The sequence below is a fragment of the Eptatretus burgeri genome, chromosome 1 (assembly GCF_056783735.1).
Source record: "Eptatretus burgeri isolate ZD-2024b chromosome 1, Ebu_testis_v1, whole genome shotgun sequence".
Classification (NCBI taxonomy): Eukaryota; Metazoa; Chordata; class Myxini; order Myxiniformes; family Myxinidae; genus Eptatretus; species Eptatretus burgeri.
In genome coordinates this window covers 144249089-144276541 of record NC_140961.1, presented here as the reverse complement: position 1 = coordinate 144276541, position 27453 = coordinate 144249089, and the positions used below count along the sequence as shown (strand labels likewise).

At 48.0% G+C, this 27453-nt stretch overlaps 2 protein-coding genes across 6 annotated transcripts in view; both read right to left on the bottom strand.

The window, feature by feature from the left end:
- Positions 1-20469, bottom strand: part of RPA2 (replication protein A2) — a 42099-nt gene extending 21630 nt beyond the window's left edge. The window contains exons 1-6 of one of the 4 annotated variants that reach the window (XM_085846505.1): positions 20294-20469; positions 15102-15244; positions 14825-14926; positions 13866-13979; positions 13683-13757; positions 2259-2375 (exon numbers count right to left, since the gene is read on the bottom strand). In XM_085846505.1, the coding sequence (XP_085702631.1) occupies positions 2259-2375; positions 13683-13757; positions 13866-13979; positions 14825-14926; positions 15102-15244; positions 20294-20309 (567 nt within the window). In that variant the 5' untranslated portion in view covers positions 20310-20469. Of the gene's footprint in view, positions 1-2258; positions 2376-13682; positions 13758-13865; positions 13980-14824; positions 14927-15101; positions 15245-20112; positions 20250-20293 lie in introns of those variants that run through there. The other 3 variants (XM_085846497.1, XM_085846513.1, XM_085846517.1) reach the window with 3 other exon arrangements.
- The window catches only part of LOC147035672 (protein phosphatase EYA1-like), a 386713-nt gene that overhangs the window by 120832 nt on the left and 238428 nt on the right, over positions 1-27453 (bottom strand). The window lies entirely within an intron of this gene.

Below are 27453 nucleotides of genomic sequence, written 5' to 3'. Positions count from 1 at the left end.
GAAGCTGCTTGCCTATTGTCCTACAGCCCATCCCAGCCTTGTGCAAGTCTACAATTTTGTCCCTGATGTCCTTAGACAGCTCTCTGGTCTTGCCCATTTTGGTGAGGTTGGAGTCTGATTGATTGAGTGCGGACAGCTGTCTTTTATGCAGATAACGAGTTCAAACTGGTGCAGTTAATGAGTGGAGAATGGGAGGGCTTCTTAAAGACAAAACAAACAGGTCTGTGAGAGCCGGAATTCTTACTGGTTGGTAGGTGATCAAATACTTATTTCATGCAATAAAATGAAAATTAATTATTTAAAAATCATACAATGTGATTTTCAGAATTTTTGTTTTAGATTCCGTCTTTCACAGTTGAAGTGCACCTCTGATAAAAATTACAGACCTCTACGTGCTTTGTAAGTGGGAAAACCTGCAAAATCGGCAGTGTATCAAATACTTGTTCTCGCCACTGTATACCTCCATCACCAAAGGTGAAGAAAGCTATGTTTTCCCCCCTTTCTGTCTGTTTGTGTGCAGGATATCTCAAAAAGATGTGGACGGATTGAGATGAAATTATGTGGAAAGGTTGGGTGTGTGACCAGGACAAACTCATTTGATTTCGGTGAAGATCCGGATCTGGCTCCTCAATCTTTTTCGTGATTTTTCACCATTGAGAGATGGGGCCAAAATTATAGAAAGCATGATATCTCAAAAAGTTGTAGAAGGATTCAGACGGAACTTGGTGGGCACGTTGGGTGTGTGGCAAGGACGAATTGATTCAATTTTGGTGAAGATCCGTATTCGAGAATTATTTAATTTCTGAAGTGATTCTTCACCATTGAGATCGGGCCAAAAACTATATACAGAAAAGCATGATATTTGAAAAAAATGTATTGGGCCAGATATGTTCTTGTGGGTCAGGCATTACTTGGCGGAGGTATGCGCTCTAACGAGTGCCCTTGTAGTTTCATATGTGATTGGTTTACAAATACCGAGAAGGACCAAGCATGGATAGATAGAGGAAACTTGGGCATATACAAGGGCCTTCCTCGTCTCATGGAGAAGCTGAATGGCAAAGGTTCACAAACTACTCCAGAGTATGGGGATGAGGGGAGATGGACATATGCAAGGGGGAAAGGAGGAATAACACAAAAACGAGTAACAAGGGCCCAGAGAGGGACAAAATGGGGAAAAAAAATCCGTGAGTGTGAAATATATCATGGATTTGCATGGCTGAGTGCATGAGGAAGTAATGGGCTGCACATTTGAAAGATTGAAGCAAGGACGAGACAGGTAGACGTCACAACAATGGGGAGAATATGGGGATGAATGAATGTAGGTGGAAAACCAGTCTGGACTTTGAGAGGGTGAGCAGTCGAGTGTTGAGAGGAACTCATGCATCAAGAGGAACAACGTGGGAAGTAGGAGCATCAACCCAGAGTGGGGAAGCATACTCCATGGAGCTCTGTCCAAAAGCCTTGTACAGTGACGAGCTCAGAGTGGCTCCGGAATGCATCAACTCGAAGGAGAGTACCCAGACAGAGACTGTCTTTTGATTCCAGTTTGGCGATTATGATCCTCGTGTGCATCTCTTACAGTGCCTGTGCGGAGAAGTGTATCAGATAGATTCATTACCAATCCTCGTGGAAAGACAGTGTGAGAGCATGTGACTCGCTTGTATCGAACATCATATTCCAAGAAGATAAGTGGCTTATCTTGTGCAAGTCTGAAGAAAGGGATTCGGCGGAGGCTATCTTTCAAAATGATGTTTCATTAGACGCAGGGTGGAGTTATCGGCAAAATGGCGAAGTTGGTTTTCAGGAGAATTAGACTTTTGATATTGATCAATAATGTACGTTCTGAGATGGTGCCTTGTGGAACCCCAGTACAAAGGTAAAGATGACATAGGAAAGGAAAGAACATTAAATCGAGAGCCATCCATTTTTTCCGCTCATGAATGAAATAAGACGACCGCTTGAGCATGGGACACTGAATATTAAATGGAGAGAACTTGGACATCAAGGCTTGACGATCCCTGCCACCCTACTCCCCCACCCCCACCCGTGCCAGGTTTACATCACATAACACCTCACCTTGTCGACTGTGATGTAGAATAGACATCAATACGACGCAAAGTACTGATGGAGATACAGTGGAGACGAGATGAGCAAAATTACCTTTTTCTCATGTTATAAAGATCGTCAGCGTGTAAACCACGATCTGCACACACGCGCCGTTACCGTTATCGATGCGAGGCACAAGGCAAATCGCTCACCAGGCTAGCTGACTTGCTGATCGACTTGTGATCATGCACAACTTCCAGCATGTGCGTCGTGATCTCATTCATGTCCTCCAGAGGTCGGATCTTGAAAGCCACCAAGCTCTTCTTATTCTGAAGCACAAGAGACACCACACAATGTCGAATAGAACACGTGCATTCACATTTGAAAACCGATCTCTGGGACCCATGACACGATATCTGCCCATGGCAGTTCAAAAATGAGAAAAAGGAAGCAAAGCAAGTCTTGGGGAAACCAAAGGCCAGGATTGATTTCAAAGTCTCTGTAGTACCATCTTGCTTACCACGTGTACCCCTCCCCATCCCTCTCCCTTCCACAGATCACCAATTGTCTCTGTGTCTCCACTATTTTGTGCTTCCCTCTCCCACCCCTCGTCTCCTGCCTTGTTGTTTGTTCTGTTTTAGCTGTTACACGAGCCGTGACTTGGTACACAAAAATAATAATAATAACAATTAAAACTGGTAAACCAGTAATCCCGGGCTTCAAGGCGTGCCTCCATTTTAACAAATTTCAACACTATCACCCTGTCACATAATATGGGTTTTCCGAGTTAGAAAGTTAGTTCAAATCTGCAATGTGGCCCAGCTACGGGGTCCCTCATGTTATATCAATGAAGGATTGAAAAGCCCATAGCAATACATGATAAAGAAAGAAACTTCACATTGGACAAATCGAGGATGGACAAATTTTTAAGTCCCCAAAAAAGTCCAATAACTCCACATTTGCAGATTAATGTAAATGGCGAACTTGTAGAACGTTAAAATATCTTCCACAATGTGTGGTCACTATATGTCTATCTTCTTTAGTTTTCATTTTACGACATGTCAAAAATGGGTGATTTTAAACTTTGGGGGGGCTCTGGGGCCTCACTGGGGTAAAATACAGACATAGTGTAAACATATTTGGAGTCCCCTCTTCAAGGCCTATCAGAATCTGTCATTAAATTTTTTCAACTCTCAATTGCATATTTAATGAGGCGAATCGGCATCATTTTAATCATATAAATTATGCAACGATTTCGACGAAATTAACAACTTAACATTCTAATGGAACCTCGCAAATGTGTGCAAAAGTTTGAGGCTGTCGTATTATCCCTTCTGGAGAAGATGTTTTTAGGTTTTGGAGAAAATCCAATATGGCCACCATACCACGTGACCTACGTCATCAAAATTTTCAAAGTATAAACATTAAGTGGAGAGTAATTAAGGTGTTAAGTTTTATTGAATTTCATCAAAGCATTGTTTTCATTTAACGACATTTAAAAAATGGGTGATTTTAAACTTTGGGGGGCTCTAGGGCTTCACTGGGGTCAAACACAGACATCGTATAAACATATTGGGAGTCCACTGTTTATGTCCGATCTAAAGGTGTCATTAAATTTTTTCAACTCTCATTTGCATATTTTGCATATTTAATGAGGCGAATCGGCATCATTTTACATCATATAAATTAAATAACGATTTGAACCAAATTAACAACTTAACATTCCCATGGAACGTAGCAAATGTGTGCAAAAGATTGAGGCTGTCGGATTATCCCTTCTGGAGAAGATGTTTTTAGGTTTTGGATAAAATCCAATATGGCCGCCATACCACGTGACCTACATATCAAATGTTTCATAGTATAAACTTCAGGTGGTGAGTAATTATCCTGTTAAGTTTCGTTCAATTTCATCCAACAGTTTTCCCTCCAGATCCGCCACAAAATCGGTCAATAGAACATAAAACGCCTTTAATAATAATAATACTAACGAATTCAATAGGGCTTCAGCCATGCTTGAAGCCCTAACAAGCCAGTAGGCGGCAATAGGTCGCTGAGCATGGAAACTACAAGATATAGAGCAAAATGGATGTCATATCGCGGATAGGGAATCACCTTAAGATTATGAATATCAAATCTCATCCAGTTCCATCTACTGATAACTACTCGGTATCCATTTGAATGACAAGTACCGAAAATGCGGTTTGAAATCGGAAATCCCCAAAGTTTGAGGGGGTGCTGTGGGTGAACAAAGATATAAATCGAAAATCCGGCTCGATCGTTTGTGCACACTGTATTCCAGACGATTAGTGTGAATTTTCATGACCATCCGACCATAACCCTCGGAGGAGTAGCATTTGGTGCGAAGGCACCTCCAGCTCTTGCATATTATCGATTTTTGCACTAATTGACCTTTGACCCCTGACCTAAGCGAAATCGGTCAATATGTCCTGAGGCAAAGTTGTAGTACTCATTGAGTACCATGAACCTGAAAAGTTTCATTCGTATCGATGCACTCACCTGGTCGCAAGGCGGCCTTCAATTTTCGCCAATTTTCGCGCATACCCTAATTGTAGGGGGCGCTGCGGGTAAAGTATTCAATATATCACAAACAACGGAATACATTTGATAGAGCATCACCTGTAGATCATTTCTGCCAAATTTCATAACCCAACGTGGGATAATGGCTTTCGGAATCGATTTCGCGTGAACGGTACCGATTTTGAAGGTTTTCGGTTGTTGCAAGGGAACCAAAGCGTCCCTAGCAACCATCACAATTTCCAAAGCACGAGGTCATAAGATGTACCTAGCACCCGAGTTTGGTCAAAATCCACCCACGTTTACTACCAATTAGGCTGATGACAAACGAACAAACATCCAAACAAACAGACAGAATTTCTGACAATAAGGGTCACCTATTTCGGCGACCCAATAATAATGATTGGGGCGAGTTTTGGCAGCATCACCGTTTTGCCGACCCGGGGATGATCGTTAAACTTGGTGGCTCGTCTGCCGACATTAGTTGGTGGATGTTAAAGATCCCATAGTGTACTTTGTGAGGAGTAGGTGAGCTATCACCAGCACCTGGAACAAATTATCAATCCCTATCGCAATATACAAGGTGGCATTGCATCAGCGGTAATGATGATGCTACTCCCGGGCTATGTGCTGCATAAGAAAGAAGAAGAAAAAGTACAAAGATAATCACAAACAACCACGACTTCTTCGAAGAGCAACAACGGCACAAGTCAGCACTTCCCACAAGAGGTCTCGGTGTCCACAATACGGTGCCAGGTTAAATGAAATGGCCTTGTGCTGGTCATCCACGAGATATTCACTTTGGCGAGGTCAGTTCCCGCTTAAAGGTAGACGAGCACGGGTTAGTGGGGGCCGTCCAAGTGACAATATTGTTACGGATTCGCGCCCGCCGGCGTGCTGACGGCCACGTAACTCGAATCGCGGCACGTCGCCCACCGGACGGACAATCCAGTCGTGACCCTCTCGGACTAACGCCGGGAACCAGTCACGGGTGGACCTTTCGGTCTCACCGCGATCGAGCCAATCGGCCCCCGCGTGGGATAGGGTTGCTCGCCAAATTCGACCTAAGTACCCACACGGAGGGTAGACCGGGCGATCGCACCTCGCCGCAGGTCGACTTCGGACACGGGCCACTTAAGCGACCCGTTCCGTACTATCGGGATAACCGAGCGGTGTTATTCGTCGACCTCGACGGTTCGATTAATTATCGGGCGTATTCAGTCCACTACCAACCCTTTACGTGAAGCAAGATGAGGATTCAATGAAAGAAATGACGAAGCGAAGCGGGAAACAGTTCAACACAAAGCACATTTATTCGCGATGAACGGAAAGCACACATATTCAATTCCACCAAAAGCACATAGAAAAGGAAAAGAAACACAATGCAATTTTACACAAAAAGCAAATGCGACAATGCAGATCTAATACCGATTACGCGAGCACACGGCAACACTTATACAATTTTACTTCACAGACGGCGCCGACAACACATATTCCCAAAGCAAAAGAAAAGAGAACCACCCTCCAGGATGAGGCGGGCCTGAGGCCGAGACCGGGTCGGGCCTACCCGTCTGGTGATGAGACGCGGAGCGGCGATGGTTCCTCAACTCCGCGGGCCTCGCGGACAGTGTCTGGTAGGGGGTGGGAAGGGGCCCCCTTGGTCGCACTATCTCAGCGCGGGGGGAAACAGGAGGGGGTTGCTGATTCTCGGGGAAAGGAGGATTTTTACTCTGCCTCGAGTCCCGCGACGAGCGTCTCCACCTCGACCAGGTCGCGCCGTCGGCCTCCCTGGTGTGCAGCTCCCGGCACGACGCGAGCACCCCCTCGTCTGCCCTCGCCGCCTCTCCACAGCTCCGTCCTCTTCGCTCCGACTCCAACGCACACGACGACGACGACGACCAACTCCTTCTTGCTTCTTCTTCCCAACTCCACCGACTGCGAAATCTTAACTCACTCGACTGACGAACGCGGTCGCTTATACAAGCCCCGTGGCTTCGCCTTTGACCCCCTGCCTTCGACCTTTCACCTCGCTCCCCATTGGCCCGAGAAAAAGTGGCGTGAATGCATTTTGATCCGTTTTTGGAGCGGAAAATCCGTGGTTTTGTACACACTGTTCGGCGCGCGCCCTGCACGAGTCCAACACCGGTACCCACAAGCAGCGCAAGAACGGTGGCGATGCGACGGTTGCGAGGTGTGACGTGAAGCGGCGCCGCGGTGGGTGGTTGATGTTGTGGTTGGTGGTGGTAACAATGGCGGTTGGTCCAAAATAAAGATAGTAAAAGAAAAACGGCTATCCTGAAGAGTCGCAGCACGCATGAATGACATGTATTCCCACTAGACAACGGGTTTGGGCCTAACTACACATATACTTACCGAGATATCTCACCTAAGGGACCTGAATGGTGGTTTGCGAATTTGGTAACCACAACACTACCCCCTCCCCTTTTTACAGACTCGTCCCGAGTCGTCAAATTTTCGTGTGCCATCATGTGTAGTTTTCCCCTAGTACATTTTACCTACGGATCCCTGAGTGCGACATTCATGGTATTCGTGTCCCCAAAATAAATAACCTGAGGGCTGCGTAACTACCTAAACAAACTCACTCACACGGACGACTTAAATAAAATTGCCGGCGCTAAGACAAACATGCCGGGGGCGCACTCATATGTACAGTACATCTTAACCTTAACTTACAAATTTTACACTAAACCATGGCCCAGGATCAATGAACTCTGCAAAAGAAAAGCAGTGAGCAGGGAGCCAGGCTGCTCGCATGCAGTCTCTGGCTCAAAACAATGCAGGTGACAGGGAACGTGGCTGGCTGCTCACACGCAGTCCAAGGCCTTCCTTTTTGAACTGAACGCAGTGAACCACAACGGTGCATGGGCTGCACAACGTAGTCTCCGTGCCAGCTCAAGTGGCACACGCAATGAACACAACGAATGGATGGATGAACACAAACACGGTGAACGGGCCGCCACTGCAGGCCCGTGTTGTAGCTGCCAACAGGGCAGTTCTCGCAGCTTGCAAACTGTTGCCTTGCGGATCCTGGCGCACATGGAAATGAACGGGGGGGGGGGGCAGAGCAAAAATTGAACGGGGCTGGTGAACATGGGCAGTGGGCATGGCATGGCAAAGGTGAGCAGGCAAACACAGCCCGCAGAAGAAGGCCGCTGCAGGCAAACACAGCCGGCAGATGACTGGCCGGCACAGGCCTTGAAGAAAAACAGCCAGCAGATGAAGTGGTCGGCACAGGCCTTGCAGCACAGCAGCTGCAGACGATCCAGCCGGCACAGACCTCGCAGCAAAACAACAGCTGCCGATGAAGTTGGCCGGCCTCCGCCTTGAAGCAAAACACGGGCAGCCGATGAAGTTGGCCAGCCTTTGCCGTTCAGTGGAGGTTGGTGGAGGGAGTGCGGTGGTGCTGGCCACTTGGAAGGCGGGCTCGGACCTACCTACCTGTCTCCCTCCCAACCTATCGCCTTTGCCTGTCACTGTACATACCCCCTCCCTTAATTTGTCAAACCCCAATTTAGCCCCAACTTATTTTTTTGTTGTTTTTATTTTTACTTCCCCACTATAAATCGTCCCCTAACCCCCTTTATCGTCCTTGTTCGGCTAACCTATCCTGTCACCTATCCTACTCCCAACCCCTACGTTCCCTTCCCGGAGGGGAATAAGGGAGAGCTTGCGTCCTGTGTCGAGGCCCAACGAAGCCTCAGAATGGCCTCCCCAGAGTTCGGCGATCTACAAAACCAAGTGGGTCCAGCGGCCCACAACGACAGCGAGGGGATGGATGGTGCGGAGGGGTACATCTCCGAATCTACCCTAACCATTTAACTGTTAAACTACCCCGGGGCTTTCAACAAGCGCCTCTCGCTTAAAGTATTGGTTCTAACAACCCAGATTCCCGTCGCCTGTGTTGGTGTCCTCACAATTTCGGGCCTCGCCCCCCAATTTTCTCTCCGTGCCCTCACACGGTCTCATGGCTGGGACACGTGGCTCCCTTTGGCAGGCACGACCCTCTGCCGATTCTCCCGCTATGGAACCCCCGGGCACTACACTGCCTCCGAGCCTACCAGCTCCCTAACACCGGGGAGTGCCCCCCATGGCACCTCCCCTGAAACGCACACGTGGCAGGCTGGCTTCCCAGGCCCCTTTCCGAGGGTCACCCTTGCCCACAACACTGCCCACGCGGCTAATGGCGCCCCGGGCCCCCGCACCAAGCAGGCGCACCCGTGCCCACTACTCTATCCCAGCCCCCCATGGGCCCATGGCCTACCGCGGCCGACTAGCCTGGTGCCCGGGGTACCCACTCAGCGATACTCACCTTTCGCAGCCACGCTCCCAAGCCCGTCAACAGGGCTCCTGCACCCCTCCAAATGGGTTTCGAGCCTACATTCCCACCAACAGCAAAACGACCTCCATTTTTAAATTTTACTAACCCCCTAACTCACTCTACACTGACCCCGGGGTCCCTTGGGCGGGAGTCACTCCTTCCCCCAATCACTCATCGCACCATGCAGTCCCCATTCGCTCCACTCACACAGACCCGCTGGCCTCACTCACTCATCATGTACTCACCTCACAACTCACCAACTCTTCAACACACACACCGCTGAACTCTGCCATCCTCCTAACTACCTCCCCTAACTAACTCGTGCTCCCACGTCGTCCCTTAAACTAGTAGCACGTTCCTTTTAACACTACGTAGCTAAACTACGTCAACTCTACACATCCACAAGTCTGTCACTGTCTCCTAATAAATCATTTTATTTCCCAACCTAAAGCTCACTAAATCCCTCTACCTAATCCATTCCACGGACTCCATGAGGACTTACCCCTGCCCCATGAAGTCGGTCTAGCTAAGCTAACCCTTCCCCCTAACTAGTTTCCATCCTGTGCCCTAGGTAAGGGGGTCTTCCACCCCTTGCCCAGGAATCCTGTGCACCCGAAAGTGAGGCTTGTTTTTTTTTTTGTTTTTTTTTGTTTTTTTTTACATACGCAGCACCACCGCGGCAACTCGCGCACTTTGCACCTGCCCGTGACGTCATGCAGCTGCACGTGTTCCTCGTCCCTCCTTGGACGGTACCATCCGGCAGAGATACCCCTCCTGCCGGATTCCAACCCCACGTGCAGCCATGGCGTCACCGTGCGCATAAAAAAAAAAAAACACAAGCCCCACGTCTCGAGGGGTTCCCCACGCGAACACATGTGCTTTGCCCGTTGGAGCTTAACACACACGATCGCGTGGAGAACCCGTCCGGTCCAAATCCATAATCCTGCCTAAACTTTGTCCGTCCGCGGGATCGGCAAATCCACCGCGTGCGTTTCCGGACCGGGACTTCACTCTCGCAAGCGAGCACGTGGTGGTCTCGTGCGTTGCACAGCACGGACCGCGTGCTCACTGCTGGGTGAACCCGGCACGGTCCCCGAAACAACTACAGCCGCTACTCGGCTTTCTTTCCTCTCATGTCGCCGTCGTCGTCGCCATTCGACCCACGCACACCTGCGTGTTACGACGCTCACACTCCACTCCATTATATTCACACCGGGAGACGCGGCTGCGTGCTCCCGCATGCTGACCGACATCTCCCTCACATACCGCTCTCTCACACACACGGTCTCCCTTGCATACGGCCGTTCACTCACGCGTGCCTCACTACTCACACAAACCATACTACTTACACACGCGGGGGCACTCACCCGCGGTTCCTCATCCACACTCCGTGCCTCACTCACACACGCGGGGGCACTCACCCGCGGTGCCTCACTCATACTGGCCGTTTCATCCACACACACGGCGCCTCACTCACACACGGTGCCTCACTCACCCGCGGTGCCTCACTCACACTCCGTGCCTCATCCACACACGCGGGGGCACTCACCCGCGGTGCCTCATCCACACACCGTCCCTCACTCACACACGCGGGGGCACTCAACCGCGGTGCCTCATCCACACACGGCGTGCTGGGAAGCACGTACTCTGGCACCATCGCCACCACACCACTCACACACGGGGTCGCTTCCACACACGGGGACGCACTCACACCTTGCACCACACACACAGGGACAACCACACTGGGGATTCGTGTCCCCACTAGGGTCTCCGGGGCCTCTATACCCCCCAAGCTCTCCGTGCACCTGTCCACAGCACCCGTCCCCTCAACCTCGCAAAGCACGACCGAACTCACCTGGTCGTGACTCGCCTCAAGGGGGCATACTCCCTCCCCTCGTTCCTGGAGGAGGCCATCCAGGTGCTCGCACTGGGTCCCTACACGCTCCGCGAGCTCAACCTCACTATCCTCCACTACCTCCGTGTGTGTGTGTGTGCGTCACTTACCCCGTCTTCATCGTGTAGTCTCTCCTCTATTTTTTTTGTCTCCCGTGTCTCTATACATTTATAAGTTTCTGTTGTCGTCACCTCGTGTCTCGTCTCACACGTTTTGGTCTCCCCATTTAATTTTCCCTATTGGTCACCGTCGATTCTTCTGTCACGACCCTCGCCCAACACGCCCCCCGAATTATTTTTTCACCCGCCTCCACCGCGGGCCTGTCAGCCGTTGCACCCCCTTCCAGCTCGTTCGCTCCCACACGTGGAGTCGCCATTCCTATCTTCCTGGTCACGGCCTTCATGCCCGCCTGCAGGCATCGGCCCATGTTCTGCGTCTCACCCCGCAGCTTTTTCGTTTCTTCCTTCATTTGCTGTGTACTCGCATCGATCTTTTCGTTCATGCTTTTCATTTTGTTTATAATTTCATTTGCGTTTGCATCCATTTTCGCTGTCATTTCCGCCAGCATGGTGCATAGCTGGGCTATGTCAGATGCACTCAGCTGAGCCGTTTCGGCAAGGGTTGGGGAAGGGTTTTGGTGGAGGGGGGGGGGGGAGGTGTCATACACCGCGGCCGCTGCCGCACCCATTTCGGGCTCTGGGTTCAGTTGGACGAGTTCATGTTCCTGCACGGGCATTCCATCCTGGGCCATGGATCCTACACATTCTACATCCATTTCTAATACCCCCGGCTCCCGCTCGCCTTGAGACGCCATCTTGCTTCTCTTAAAGGGTTAATTTGAATCGCTCGTAATTTGGAGGGAATCGGGGGTCGCTTCTCTCACCCCTGGACCGATTTCCGTGAATTTAATTGGAGACAGGACAGCCCGTTTTCCCGTTCTCCGTAACCAGTGCTGCGAGGAGGGCGATGAGTTTGTATCGCACGACCTGACACCAGTGTTACGGATTCGCGCCCGCCGGCGTGCTGACGGCCACGTAACTCGAATCGCGGCACGTCGCCCACCGGACGGACAATCCAGTCGTGACCCTCTCGGACTAACGCCGGGAACCAGTCACGGGTGGACCTTTCGGTCTCACCGCGATCGAGCCAATCGGCCCCCGCGTGGGATAGGGTTGCTCGCCAAATTCGACCTACCTAAGTACCCACACGGAGGGTAGACCGGGCGATCGCACCTCGCCGCAGGTCGACTTCGGACACGGGCCACTTAAGCGACCCGTTCCGTACTATCGGGATAACCGAGCGGTGTTATTCGTCGACCTCGACGGTTCGATTAATTATCGGGCGTATTCAGCCCACTACCAACCCTTTACGTGAAGCAAGATGAGGATTCAATGAAAGAAATGACGAAGCGAAGCGGGAAACAGTTCAACACAAATCACATTTATTCGCGATGAACGGAAAGCACACATATTCAATTCCACCAAAAGCACATAGAAAAGGAAAAGAAACACAATGCAATTTTACACAAAAAGCAAATGCGACAATGCAGATCTAATACCGATTACGCGAGCACACGGCAACACATACAATTTTACTTCACAGACGGCGCCGACAACACATATTCCCAAAGCAAAAGAAAAGAGAACCACCCTCCAGGATGAGGCGGGCCTGAGGCCGAGACCGGGTCGGGCCTACCCGTCTGGTGATGAGACGCGGAGCGGCGATGGTGCCTCAACTCCGCGGGCCTCGCGGACAGTGTCTGGTAGGGGGTGGGAAGGGGCCCCCTTGGTCGCACTATCTCAGCGCGGGGGGAAACAGGAGGGGGTTGCTGATTCTCGGGGAAAGGAGGATTTTTACTCTGCCTCGAGTCCTGCGACGAGCGTCTCCACCTCGACCAGGTCGCGCCGTCGGCCTCCCTGGTGTGCAGCTCCCGGCACGACGCGAGCACCCCCTCGTCTGCCCTCGCCGCCTCTCCACAGCTCCGTCCTCTTCGCTCCGACTCCAACGCACACGACGACGACGACGACGACGACCAACTCCTTCTTGCTTCTTCTTCCCAACTCCACCGACTGCGAAGTCTTAACTCACTCGACTGACGAACGCGGTCGCTTATACAAGCCCCGTGGCTTCGCCTTTGACCCCCTGCCTTCGACCTTTCACCTCGCTCCCCATTGGCCCGAGAAAAAGTGGGCGTGAATGCATTTTGATCCATAAATTTGCATATAGCGACCGCCCTCCAACGCCCTGGAGGCGGGGCCAAATCGCCCCTCGCTCACGGATTGGACGGCACAAAAGTGGGCGTGTGTCGTTTTTGATCCGTTTTTGGAGCGGAAAATCCGTGGTTTTGTACACGCTGTTCGGCGCGCGCCCTGCACGAGTCCAACACCGGTACCCACAAGCGGCGCAAGAACGGTGGCGATGCGACGGTTGCGAGGTGTGACGTGAAGCGGCGCCGCGGTGGGTGGTTGATGTTGTGGTTGGTGGTGGTAACAATGGCGGTTGGTCCAAAATAAAGATAGTAAAAGAAAAACGGCTATCCTGAAGAGTCGCAGCACGCATAAATGACATGTATTCCCACTAGACAACGGGTTTGGGCCTAACTACACATATACTTACCGAGATATCTCACCTAAGGGACCTGAATGGTGGTTTGCGAATTTGGTAACCACAACAATATTAACAGTGCCCAACACAAAATGAGGATAGGCAATAAATAAACATTCGAACCCACAACATCACAACTGTTAACCCATAATGTATTCAATGCGCAAAACGGCTCCTGGTGCCATTTTGGTAAATGTTAAAGTTTGATGTAGGCAGACATTCCATAGTGTGCAACTGAATCAATGGGTAGCGCCGCGACCGCACCTGGAATGAACGCAAGTGACCCACGACCCTGACGTAGGTGCTTGGAGGTATCACGGTCCCCTCGTTGCCCATGTCCTGGCAACGGAGGACAAGTCCATTTGCTCACATGAAAAGGACAAAAAAAAAAGTCTGACAAGTCAAACAGGAAGGCGAATAGCAAAGAGCTAAACATTCAGGACTTACATCCACATCTACCCACTGGCGGACATCCAAGGGTTCTGCTGTCATGTCGTCCACCTTATATAGAATGTTTGTAGGGGCTTTCTCAGACTGTCGGACAATCCCCACGAGCGTGACCTGTGGAGAGAATAGCAGTCACAGAATCACGGTGCACAGCAAGACCTATTCCTTCATAATCGCACAGTGTCAAATGCAACGACGTCCCTGCCAGCGGCCTTGCACGAATTACCACCGGACTCGCGTCTCAGGCAGGGTGACACATCGATGTGCGCGCAGCACCACAATTCACAATGGCGAAACAAAGTAATGACATCACGATAATCTCAGAGTTCAAAAAGACTGTGAGGACAACAGGGAAGACAACAGGGAAAAAGACTGTGGGGACAAACTATACATGGGGATGGACAACCTCAATCAAACTCTACACAGGGATGGACTACCTCAATCATTCATCACATTCAAACTCAACATGAGGATGGACTACCTCATTCATTCATCACATTCAAACTATACATGGGGATGGACTACCTCAATCATTCATCACATTCAAACTTGACATGAGGATGGACTACCTCAATCATTCATCACATTCAAACTCAACATGGGGATGGACTACCTCAATCATTCATCACATTCAAGCTCCACACGGGGATGGACGACCTCATTCATTCATCACATTCAAACTCGACATGGGGATGGACTACCTCAATCGTTCATCATATTCAAACTCCACATGGGGATGGACGACCTCATTCATTCATCACATTCAAACTCAACATGGGGATGGACTACCTCAATCATTCATCACATTCAAACTCCACATGGGGATGGACTACCTCAATCATTCATCACATTCAAACTCCACATGGGGATGGACGACCTCATTCATTCACGACAACAGGGAAGGTGGGCAGCTTGATACCGTGTGAAACAAAAAGCGGACGACGATGTCGTACACAAACCTGATTCAACTCAATATCCCCAAGACGGAAAACATCCTCCGTTTGTTTGGCAGCCAGCAGCTGTGAGACCGTACAGGCGATGATCTGTTGAACTCGAGTGCGCTGGGAAGAAAGAAAAAAAAAATTGAGGTTCACATCAACCGGGATGAGCTCAACAATCTTACATTGTTTTACACGCCATTGAGGAACAATGTTCCTTACATTGAGGAACACGAAAGCACGATCGAGATAGTACACGATGCGATAATGCAGGTGAGCAAATATAAACAGAGCAAACCCCTTTTCTTTCAGCCTGAGTGCTTGAAGGAGGTGCAAATCCTCCAGGAGATTGCTGGAAACCTCCTCCTCCTCCTACTCCAGCACCACCACCACCACCGCCAACACCACCAAAGTTAGAATATCCTCCTCCTCGTTCAAAACCTGGAATGACAAACCAGCAGCAACTATGCAGCATCAGGGTTACGAATGGAGTCTCGCAGTTGTGGAACCTCCTTCCTCAGTCAGTTCCATTTTGAAGACCTGGAGGAAATGGTTGGATTGTAGTATACTTAGTCAAATTTGGAATTTGGTCATAGTGCCAGCGATAGCTCGCCTACTCTTCGTGAAGGACACCATGGCATCTTGAACGTCCACACCAAAGAATGCCGATAGACGAGACTCCCGATGAACGTCCATCCGAGGGACGGCACACCCATTGATGAATCACCCTGCCTGTGAAACACCCGGATGACAGTTTATAGCAGAGTCGAGATTCTAACCCAGGCAAGAGAGAGTTTGGAGGTGAGTGTGCCTTCCTCCTACAATCCCAGCAAACAACTCTACCCAACCATGTCTCCCTTATCTTTCCTCACCGCTCCAAGCAATCACCTGCTGGCTCCCTTCGACCAATAACCCCCCATCAACTACAAATCTACCCTACCCCAGTTCCTTATCTTACTCCACCACTACCAGACCACACATAACCTTGCTATATCCACCTCAATCCCTGCACCGCCATAAACTTTTAAACTTTCGGACAAAGTTAACTTTGTCTTGTTTTTCTCATGGTCATTTGCGACATGATGGGATGCTCTGCATGTGGGTGCACCGATCGATCCGAGAAGGGGTTTAAGTATCGGTTCCCTCGGGATCCACCTGGGAGGAAATATGGGACATCAAATCCTGTCGACTGGACGCGAGAATGTTGCACTCTTCACCTGTGTGTGTGTGTGCGTGTGCGCTACATTCATCGACATCAGTGCGAGTGAAATATTTTTGTGCAGTGTGGACCCCTCGTTCAAAAACTCGATGATTACCTCCGTCACCGGAGATGAAGGAGGTTATGGTTTCACCCATTTCTGTCTGTTTGTTTGTGTGCAGGATATCTCAAAAAGTAGTCGACGGATCCGAATAAAATTGTGTGGACACGTTGGGTGTGTTACACGTATGAATTGATTTGATTTTGGTGAAGATCCGGATCCGGAACTGGAAACGAGAATTATTTAATTTTCAAAGTGATTCTTCACCGTTGAGAGATCGGGCCAAAAACTATATTGTACTGTATAGCATGATATTTCAAAAATGTAACGGGACAGATATGTTCTCGTGGATCAGGCATCACGTGGCAGAGGTGTGCGCTTCACCGAGTGCACTTCCAGTTAATCAATGTAATAATACACTTGTCACGTAAAATATCACGAGATTGTGACTTAAACGTTGTTTCGACGCCATTTAATTATAACATTGCATTTATGCATCACGAAGAAGACAATTAATTTAAGGTCATTTATGAACACAATTCGGCGATTAACAATCACTTGAGAGTGGCAATGCCACGAAATTTCCATGGGAGATACCTCGCGGCATTGTTACGAGCGACTTCACGCCCGGCATGACTTTGTTGGAGACCAGTAATGCCCGAGGGATGGTCAGGCTCGACTGCCGGCGTACGTGAGAAAAGCAAACAGGGATAGACGACCTCAATCATTCATCACATTCAAACTCTACACAGGGATGGACGACCTCAATCATTCATCACATTCAAACTCAACATGATGATGGACGACCTCATTCATTCATCACATTCAAACTATACACGGGGATGGACTACCTCATTCAAACTCTACACAGGGATGGACGACCTCAATCATTCATGACATTCAAACTCAACATGGGGATGGACTACCTCAATCATTCATCACATTCAAACTCCACATGGGGATGGACTACCTCAATCATTCATCACATTCAAACTCCACATGGGGATGGACTACCTCAATCATTCATCACATTCAAACTCCACATGGGGATGGACTACCTCAATCATTCATCACATTCAAACTCCACATGGGGATGGACTACCTCAATCATTCATCACATTCAAACTCGACATGAGGATGGACTACCTCAATCATTCATCACATTCAAACTCCACATGGGGATGGACGACCTCATTCATTCATCACATTCAAACTCAACATGGGGATGGACTACCTTAATCATTCATCACATTCAAACTCAACATGGGGATGGACTACCTCAATCATTCATCACATTCAAACTATACACGGGGATGGATGACCTCATTCATTCACCACATTCAAACTCCACATGAGGATGGACGACCTCAATCATTCATCACATTCAAACTCGACATGAGGATGGACAACCTCAATCATTCACCACATTCAAACTCCACATGGGGATGGACTACCTCATTCATTCATCACATTCAAACTCCACATGGGGATGGACTACCTCAATCATTCATCACATTCAAACTCCACATGGGGATGGACTACCTCAATCATTCATCACATTCAAACTCCACATGAGGATGGACGACCTCAATCATTCATCACATTCAAACTCGACATGAGGATGGACAACCTCAATCATTCACCACATTCAAACTCCACATGGGGATGGACTACCTCAATCATTCATCACATTCAAACTCAACATGGGGATGGACGACCTCATTCATTAATCACATTCAAACTCAACATGGGGATGGACGACCTCATTCATTCATCACATTCAAACTCAACATGGGGATGGACGACCTCAATCATTCATCACATTCAAACTCGACATGAGGATGGACTACCTCAATCATTCATCACATTCAAACTCCACATGGGGATGGACTACCTCATTCATTCATCACATTCAAACTCGACATGAGGATGGACTACCTCATTCATTCATCACATTCAAACTCAACATGGGGATGGACTACCTCAATCATTCATCACATTCAAACTCGACATGAGGATGGACTACCTCATTCATTCATCACATTCAAACTCAACATGGGGATGGACTACCTCAATCATTCATCACATTCAAACTCCACATGGGGATGGACGACCTCAATCATTCATTATATTTAAGTTCATGACAGGTTCTGCGATTATTAACATTTTACAAACACAAATATCACTTGATCGAGGGTTTTACGACACAGACATTAATAATATTTGTTGTTTGATGTTTTGTCGGTGTTGGAATTGGCACAAGAAAACCGGTGTTCACACTGGACAATGTACACCCAGTCACACTGTACACCCAGTCGTACTGTACACAGTAACACTGTACACCTGCGGTTCCACTGTACTCAGAGTCACACTGTACACTGTACACCCAGTCACACTGTACACCCAGAGTCACACTGTACACTGTCGCACTGTACACCTGTGGTCACACTGCACACCCGCGGTCACACTGTACCCAGTGTCACATTGTACACCCAGAGTCACATTGCACACCCACAGTCACATTGTACACCCAGAGTCACATTGTACACCCAGAGTCACATTGTACACCCAGAGTCACATTGTACACCCAGAGTCACATTGTACACCCAGAGTCACATTGTACACCCAGTGTCACATTGTACACCCAGTGTAACACTGTACACCTGTGGTCACACTGTACACCCAGAGTCACACTGCACACCCACGGTCACACTGTACCCAGAGTCACATTGTACACCCAGTGTCACACTGTACACCGAGTCACACTGTACACCCACATTGTACACACATGGTCACATTGTACACCGAGTCACATTGTACACCCACGGTCACATTGTACACCCAGAGTCACATTGTACACCCACAGTCACATTGAATACCCACAGTCACATTGAACACCCAGTGTCACATTGTACACCCACGGTCACATTGTACACCCAGAGTCACATTGTACACCCAGAGTCACATTGTACACCCAGAGTCACATTGTACACCCAGAGTCACATTGTACACCCAGAGTCACATTGTACACCCAGAGTCACATTGTACACCCAGAGTCACATTGTACACCCAGAGTCACATTGTACACCCAGAGTCACATTGTACACCCAGAGTCACATTGTACACCCAGAGTCACATTGTACACCCAGTGTCACATTGAACACCCAGGGTCACATTGAACACCCAGGGTCACATTGTACACCCAGAGTCACATTGTACACCCAGAGTCACATTGTACACCCAGTGTCACACTGTACACCCAGTGTCACACTGTACACCCAGAGTCACACTGTACACCCAGAGTCACACTGTACACCCAGAGTCACACTGTACACCTGTGGTCACACTGTACACCTGTGGTCACATTGTACACCCAGAGTCACACTGCATACCCGCGGTCACACTGTACCCAGAGTCACATTGTACACCGTGTCACACTGTACACAGAGTCACATTGAACACCCAGTGTCACACTGTACACAGAGTCACACTGTACACCCACATTGTACACACATGGTCACACTGTACACAGTCACATTGAACACCCAGTGTCACACTGTACACCCACATTGTACACACATGGTCACACTGTACCCAGAGTCACATTGTACACGCAGTGTCACACTGTACACAGAGTCACATTGAACACCCAGTGTCACACTGTACACAGAGTCACACTGTACACCCACATTGTACACACATGGTCACATTGTACACAGAGTCACATTGTACACCCAGTGTCACACTGTACACAGAGTCACACTGTACACCCACATTGTACACACATGGTCAAATTGTACACCCAGAGTCACATTGTACACCCACAGTCACATTGTACACCCACAGTCACATTGAACACCCAGTCACATTGTACACCCACAGTCACATTATACACCCAGAGTCACATTGTACACCCACTGTCACACTGTACACCCAGAGTCACACTGTACACCTTCGGTCGCACTGTACACCTGTGGCAACACTGTAACCTGCGGTCACACTGTACATTCCACACGCACGGTAACAGCTGACGTCACGGTTTAAATTTACCTCCCTCTCCCCACACGTTCCTCACTTTCAGCACTCCCCTTCTGGTTTCTCGTCGTTCCACATCAAGCATCTTATTTACATTATCAGACCATTGTCGGAGTCGTTGTGCTCGCGAGTGCTCGCTGCCGTTCGACTTCAATAAACACAACACGGATTCACACACAAACGATCGAAAGCTCACTCTGGTTGTTCCACATTGCTGCGAACGAAACAAAAGATCGTTTGGAAGATCAATGAACACTCAGAAGAAGAATCGCAAAAAAAAAGTCACAGCAAGAAACACATCAACAAAACCCGCGAATTCAACCACAAATCGTCTGGATGAAAGTGCGCCAACGACGAACCAATCACATGCATGCTTACAACGACCGCCCACCAATCACAGCAACGCGATTCACGACATCGCGAAATCAACCAATCACATGCATGCTTACAACGGGCGCCCACCAATCACAGCAAATGACACCGCGAAATCAACCAATCACATACATGCTTACAACGAGCGCCCACCAATCACAGCAACGCGATTCATGACACCGCGAAATCAACCAATCACGGCGCAGTGTACCTTGACGCACGACACGGTGACGTCACAAGGAAACCTACGTTGTTGGCGCGAATTTTTAACGTGTGATGGTTGAAATTGTGATAATTAATATAATACACGTTTTTCCTCGTGTTATTTACATTACCGGCCGGCACGTCACGAGGAAACGGGCCATGACAGAGGCGATTGTGACGCACACGTTAAATATTTATTTCTCTGACAAAAGAAACCTTCCACTGGGTGTGAGAGAGAAGGTGAACAAACACTCAAGGTCTCTCCTTCCTCGAGGTTTTCATCAAAAGCGGATTAACAGCAGTTTTAAAACAACTCCAAGTATTCAGGATGTAATCATTTTAACTTGCTTGATGAAATATATATATATATATAAATAAATATAAACGCATTGTCATGTTCCCATTGATACTGCGTAGTTGCCATGGAAACAGGAATGTTTTCATGACGTGCAGGTGCTTCTAAAATCAAAATTTGCAGTTGTGACTTACCTGCGACGTATCGCAGGTGCACAAAAGCTCAAGGAAACACGACACAGGTGGAGGCCACTCAGGTCGTCATGCCGACGTCACAATTACACGACATTTATTCATCAACACAAGGATGAAAAGTAGAAAATGTAAAAAAAAATTCAATTATCTAATTTGTGTTTTTTTTTGTAGTTTTTGTAGTATTTGTATTTTCTCCCCCCCCCCCCCCCCAGGGGAGGGAGGCACGGGTTTGGTTGAAAACACAACATCAACCACACATCACCCCTTTGACGAGACCCCCACCAACAGCACTCGGTCCACATGCACACAATCATCCATCAATGGTCACACCACCTGAACGTCCTGCCGACATACCTACACCCCTCTGTCTCCATAACTACCAGATACCCATCTAATACCGATTTAAACCCATCCACTGTTTGTACTCCCACCACCTTTCCAGGGAGATCATTCCATGGATGAACTACTCTCTGAGTGAAAGACCCCTACCTTACTGCCCTCTTCACTCTCAGGCTATGTGTGGACCCTCTCAGGCTGTGTGTGGACCCTCTCAGGCTGTGTGTGGACCCCCTCAGGCTGTATGTGGACTCCCTCAGGCTGTGTGTGGACCCCCTCAGGCTGTGTGTGGACCCTCTCAGGCTGTGTGTGGACCCTCTCAGGCTGTATGTGGACTCCCTCAGGCTGTGTGTGGACCCCCTCAGGCTGTGTGTGGACCCTCTCAGGCTGTTTGTGGACCCTTTCAGGCTGTGTGTGGACCCCCTCAGGCTGTGTGTGGACCCCCTCAGGCTGTGTGTGGACCCTCTCAGGCTGTGTGTGGACCCCCTCAGGCTGTGTGTGGACCCCCTCAGGCTGTGTGTGGACCCTCTCAGGCTGTGTGGATCCTCTCAGGCTGTATGTGGACCCCCTCAGACTGTATGTGGACCCCCTCAGGCTGTATGTGGACCCCCTCAGGCTGTATGTGGACCCCCTCAGGCTGTGTGTGGACCCTCTCAGGCTGTATGGATCCTCTCAGGCTGTATGTGGACCCCCTCAGGCTGTGTGTGGACCCTCTCAGGCTGTGTGTGGACCCTCTCAGGCTGTGTGTGGACCCTCTCAGGCTGTGTGGACCCCCTGAGGCTGTGTGTGGACCCTCTCAGGCTGTGTGTGGACCCTCTCAGGCTGTGTGTGGACCCTCTCAGGCTGTGTGTGGACCCTCTCAGGCTGTGTGTGGACCCTCTCAGGCTGTATGGATCCTCTCAGGCTGTGTGTGGACCCTCTCAGGCTGTGTGTGGACCCTCTCAGGCTGTGTGTGGACCCCCTCAGGCTGTGTGTGGACCCCCTCAGGCTGTGTGTGGACCCTCTCAGGCTGTATGGATCCTCTCAGGCTGTATGTGGACCCCCTCAGGCTGTGTGTGGACTCTCTCAGGCTGTGTGGACCCTCTCAGGCTGTGTGGACCCCCTGAGGCTGTGTGGACCCCCTCAGGCTGTGTGTGGACCCTCTCAGGTTGTGTGTGGACCCTTTCAGGCTGTGTAGGCCCCCTCAGGCTGTGTGTGGACCCCAATTCCATATCCACGCGGTGCATTACACCATCGCCGGGCACCAAAAGAAGGGAGTACTCAGTTTTTACTCCGTTTGGTTGTTACTTGGCAATTTTTGTTTGTTTGTTTGTGTGTTTGTTTCTTTGTTTGTGTGTTGGTCTATCCGCTTACCTCCAGCCCAAACCGCTCAACCGATCGTTCTGAAATTTTCAGAGATTAATGTCACCGACCCTGCGACGGTCTCGCATTAAAGTTTCGTAAAATCCGGTCGACCAAAATGGTACACATTAGGCCAATAGGCCGATAGGCCGATTTGAGCCAAGTTTTCTAAAAATCCTGAAATTTCATCCGATTGACGTGAAATTTGAACAGGATTTGCACAATAGGTCAGTGAGTTTAACCACCTATTACTTTTGAGGTTATCTTAGATCAAAAGGTCAACATAGGCCATAAGGTCAACACAAAATAGGCCAAATTTTTTAATTGTTTCTAAAATTGTCAATTTTCATCCGATTGACTTGAAATTTGAAGACACTTTGCATATCACATCACGGAATTCAAGCTCCTATTACTTATAAGATCAACATCGGCCAAAAGGCCAATTTGGCCCAACTTTTCTAAAATCCCCAATTTTAATCCAATTAACTTGAAATTTGAAGACCATTTGCATATGAGGTCACTGAACTCAACCACCTATTAATTTTGAGATCACTATAGACAAAAAAGTCAACATAGGCCAAATTTCTAAAATCCTCAATTTTCATCCGATTGCCTTGATATTTGAAAAGCATTTGCATATCAGGTCACCAAATTCAGACCCCTATTAATTTTGAGGTAAACAGGCCAAAAGGTCAACATAGACCTAAAGGTCAACATACGCCAAATTTCTAAAATCCTCAATTTTAATCCAATTAACTTGAAATTTGAAGATCATTTGCAAATCAGCTCACTGAATTCAATCACCTACTAATTTTGAGGTAAACATCGGTCAAAAGGGCTGCATAAGCCAAAAGGCCAATTTGGGCCAAATTTTCTAAAATCCTTAATTTTCAACCGATTGACTTGAAATTTGAAGAGCATTTTCAGGTCAGGTCGCTGAATTCAACAAACAATTAATTCTAAAGTCAAAAGGTCAACACAGGCCTGATTTCTAAAATGGATAGATATGGCCAAAAACTGAATACATCACAATCTCTCAAAAAGTTGTGGATTAGTTGTGACAAAACAAGGTGGATGAGTTGAATAGGTGACAAGAACAAGCGGATTGGATTTTGGTTCAGTGGGATCCAAAATGTGCACTGTTCCACCTGGCAGAGGTATGCGCTCTACCGAGTACCATTCTACTCTACCGAGTGTCATTCTGCTCTGTGCTGTTTTGCCAAGTTGTCACTCGATGAGTAATTTTTTTATTAGTTTGTTTTTCTGAGCAATATATGTTTTTTTTTTAGAATATAGAATCATTTGAGCTCGGAAGCTGAAATTTGAAGACAAAAGTGAAATGTGCATTGGCAAAAACGATTTTTGGGGGATTAATCAATTAATTGATTAATTACACAATTATTATCGATTTATTAATTACTTATTTATTTTATTTCTCATCTGGCAATATTCTCAGGCACTTTTTGAGCGAGGAAGCTGATATTTGGACATGACAGTGAACAAGCGATTTGGCTATGAAGGGAATGTTTTGATTTATAGATTAATCAATCAATTATTTAATTTTTCGATTAGTTACTCAATTTTCAAAAAGTTACAGATTTTAATGAAACAGTGTTGGTTTCAGGATGCTATCAGGCAATTGATTATGTAACAGTGTACATGTATGTTGAAAAACAAAGACAAAACAATCATCCATCTTGGTACCTGACACAAGATCTAATTTAAATGTATTGTTGCGGTTTTATAAACCGCATGCTGAGATTTAAACGCACACAGCACGTAGACTCTTTAGAATAGTTATTTCCGTAATGAACGTTAAGAACAGCGTCTTCCTTTTGTGGTTATTATGTAATTGTATGCGTTGGGTTTGGTAGTTAGCATCCCCTCTCAACCCAATGAGATAATAGAGATATCAGCGCATGATGACGTGTGCCCTGACTGCCATCACGTAGGGCGTGTGTGTTTTACTGTCATGACGTTCAACGTGTGCGACTCACACCCGTATTTTGGAATGTGCGCCAAATTCTTGAATTCCCATTTATTGTTTCAAGCCCCCAAAAGTCCTTATTCATCTGTATGGACATCTACCCTGTAATGTAATTTATTGCAGTCTACCCCTGCACTGTATTTCATTCCTCTAATCTCCGTTCATTCCCTTCAACCCAAAATGACCGGTAAACGGATCAGGACACGACCCAGTTTCCCTGAAATTATTGGCCCATTCCCTGGCTTTGTGCCATGGACATTGTCGGACATGTGGGGTTCGTCCAGGGAGCATGAGGGTAGAAGGGTTGATTTCCCATGTTTTAAGTGTGGAGCTCTGCTCCTGACTACAGCCAGAAGGACCAAGTGAGTGAATGTCTGACTGGGCAGCAGAATGGGTGGGGCTGCGGGGGAACCCTCCAATGGCTGGCATAGGGCTAGCTCATAGGATCTGACGTGCCCCAATAGCTGATCCCAGGCTGCCTCAGAAGATCTGACATGTGGCTAATTGGCCCCTCCTGTCCCCGGGGCTATAAAGTTGCACTCGGCGCTTCGTTCTTTCTCCTTCTCGTTGTCCCTGAGCTATCATGATCCTGGTTGTCACTCTATCTTGCTTCGAGCTCTCTCGTTCCTGGTTGTGGCACGCACTCAAATTCTTGTCACCCTGGAGCTATCTTGGTCCTGGTTGTCGCACACACTTGCTCTCTGTCTCTCTGTCCTAGTCATCACACCCTGGTCATTTCTGCCCTGGACCAAAACGATTTGATTTGTGCTCCCGCCGGAGCTCGTGGATCATCGGTTGTGGAAAGCAGTGTTGGGACCATTCCAAAGAGTGTTTCCAAGCTTGGGAGGGTGATAGTGATGTACATACTGGGAGGCTGAGGCCATCCTGCCCCTCCCAATTTGTCTCCCCAATGTGTGTGTGGTCTGATGGGTACCCTGTTTTGTTATCTGGTAGGTAAGGCAAAGGTTAAGCTAAATCTGCAACTTGTACATTCTCTGTCCTTTTTGTAAATACATATCTTGATTGCTCTTTTCATTGCATTTCCTCTTTCCCTGTCCCAGTTGCCCCTTTGACGCCAATAAAACCCTTGAGTTCCCTTCCCTCCTTCCCATACCCCTCATCGCTCATTGTAAATAAATTATTCTTGTTATATTTCTAATCTGCCCGTGGTTGTCCTTTCTTCGATTGGTCCAACAATGTCTGTGTGTAGATTAACCGGGAGGTTATAATACCCCAAACTGAGTGGCTTTCACATCAGTCCGGCATTGTGCTAGCGGAAAGCTCGGCCACATAAACCAAAATCCAATAAAGATAAACAACAGCACAATTGCCGAGGGTGCAATTCCCCGGAAAGGAGATCACGTGTTCTAAGGTAAATGGTTGTCAGACAGAGGACCCTGAGTCATGTGGTCAACTTATTGGCGTTCGCTGTCAATTAGCGAACCGCCGTGACACTAAGTTATTCGTGTACGATGGCCTCAATTCCCGGTGAGTTCCGGGATAACTAGAGGGGGAGCACTCGGTGGAGTGCAAAACCTCCGCCGCCAGTACTGCTGGGTCACTTAAGTGAACCTGATATCCTATTCATTGTAGGTCAAAAGGGATCAGACTCTCCTGAACCTCGATTGAATAAACTAAACTAGATCGACGTGCATGTAGAAATGCAAAAAAAATAAAAACGGAATTTTTTTGAAAAAAAAGTTGCAAAATTTCTGGGGTTTTTTTTCTCTAACAATTTTTTTTTTGGGGGGGGGGGGGTTGGAAATCACTTAAAACATGTAAAAATGCAAAAAAAAAATTCAAATATTTTTTCAAAATGGCCGCCATAGCGGCCATATTAGACTTTGGACCAAGTCCAAAATCTAATGGCATGATCCTTGGACCATACCTAACCCCCCCCCCCCCCCCACCAAGTTTCGTCGAAATCCGTCGAGGAGTTTTTCCGTAATACTGTTCACAAACAAACACAGACAGAGGTGAAAACAGTAACCTCCGTCCATATTCGATGGCGGAGGTTAACTAGGGATACCCCACCCTCATACACCCACAACTTTGGGTCCGCAACAGTATTAATTTAAACAGTCGAGGGAGCATCCTTCATTTGCTTTATCCATATTTCATCAGAGAAAATATTTTCCATGTTGTCGAAGTCAGCTACGCTGTGTACTACAGTTGACTGTGCCCCCAGCCAAGGAAAACTGCTTCAACAGCCCTATATGTCCAAAGAAGCAAAATGAGTAGATCTTCTTCTTCTTCTTTCACAGTACCTGCACCAAACATCTTGATTTCACCTGTGGTAGATAAAACCCATACTGGCCACATTTCTTGAAAGTCAGACAGTTTGCCAACGTTGTGCTCTATGAATTCTTTTTTTTGCATAATGGATAGATATCTCTCGTGGTCATTAGCATAATTGTCTGTTTGCTTTCTAACTTTCTTGTAATTGATAAGTACAAATGTGGTATCTTTTTTTCCAGGCATCATCCCACTTGCATTGTCCCACATTAAAGTAGCACGTCACTTCAGAAATAATACTTGTAAACTAAATATATCGGTCCTGGTAAACAGAGAGAATAAGGATGACAGCAGATACATTACCTTGACATAGAGAATAAGTGGTCTTTCAA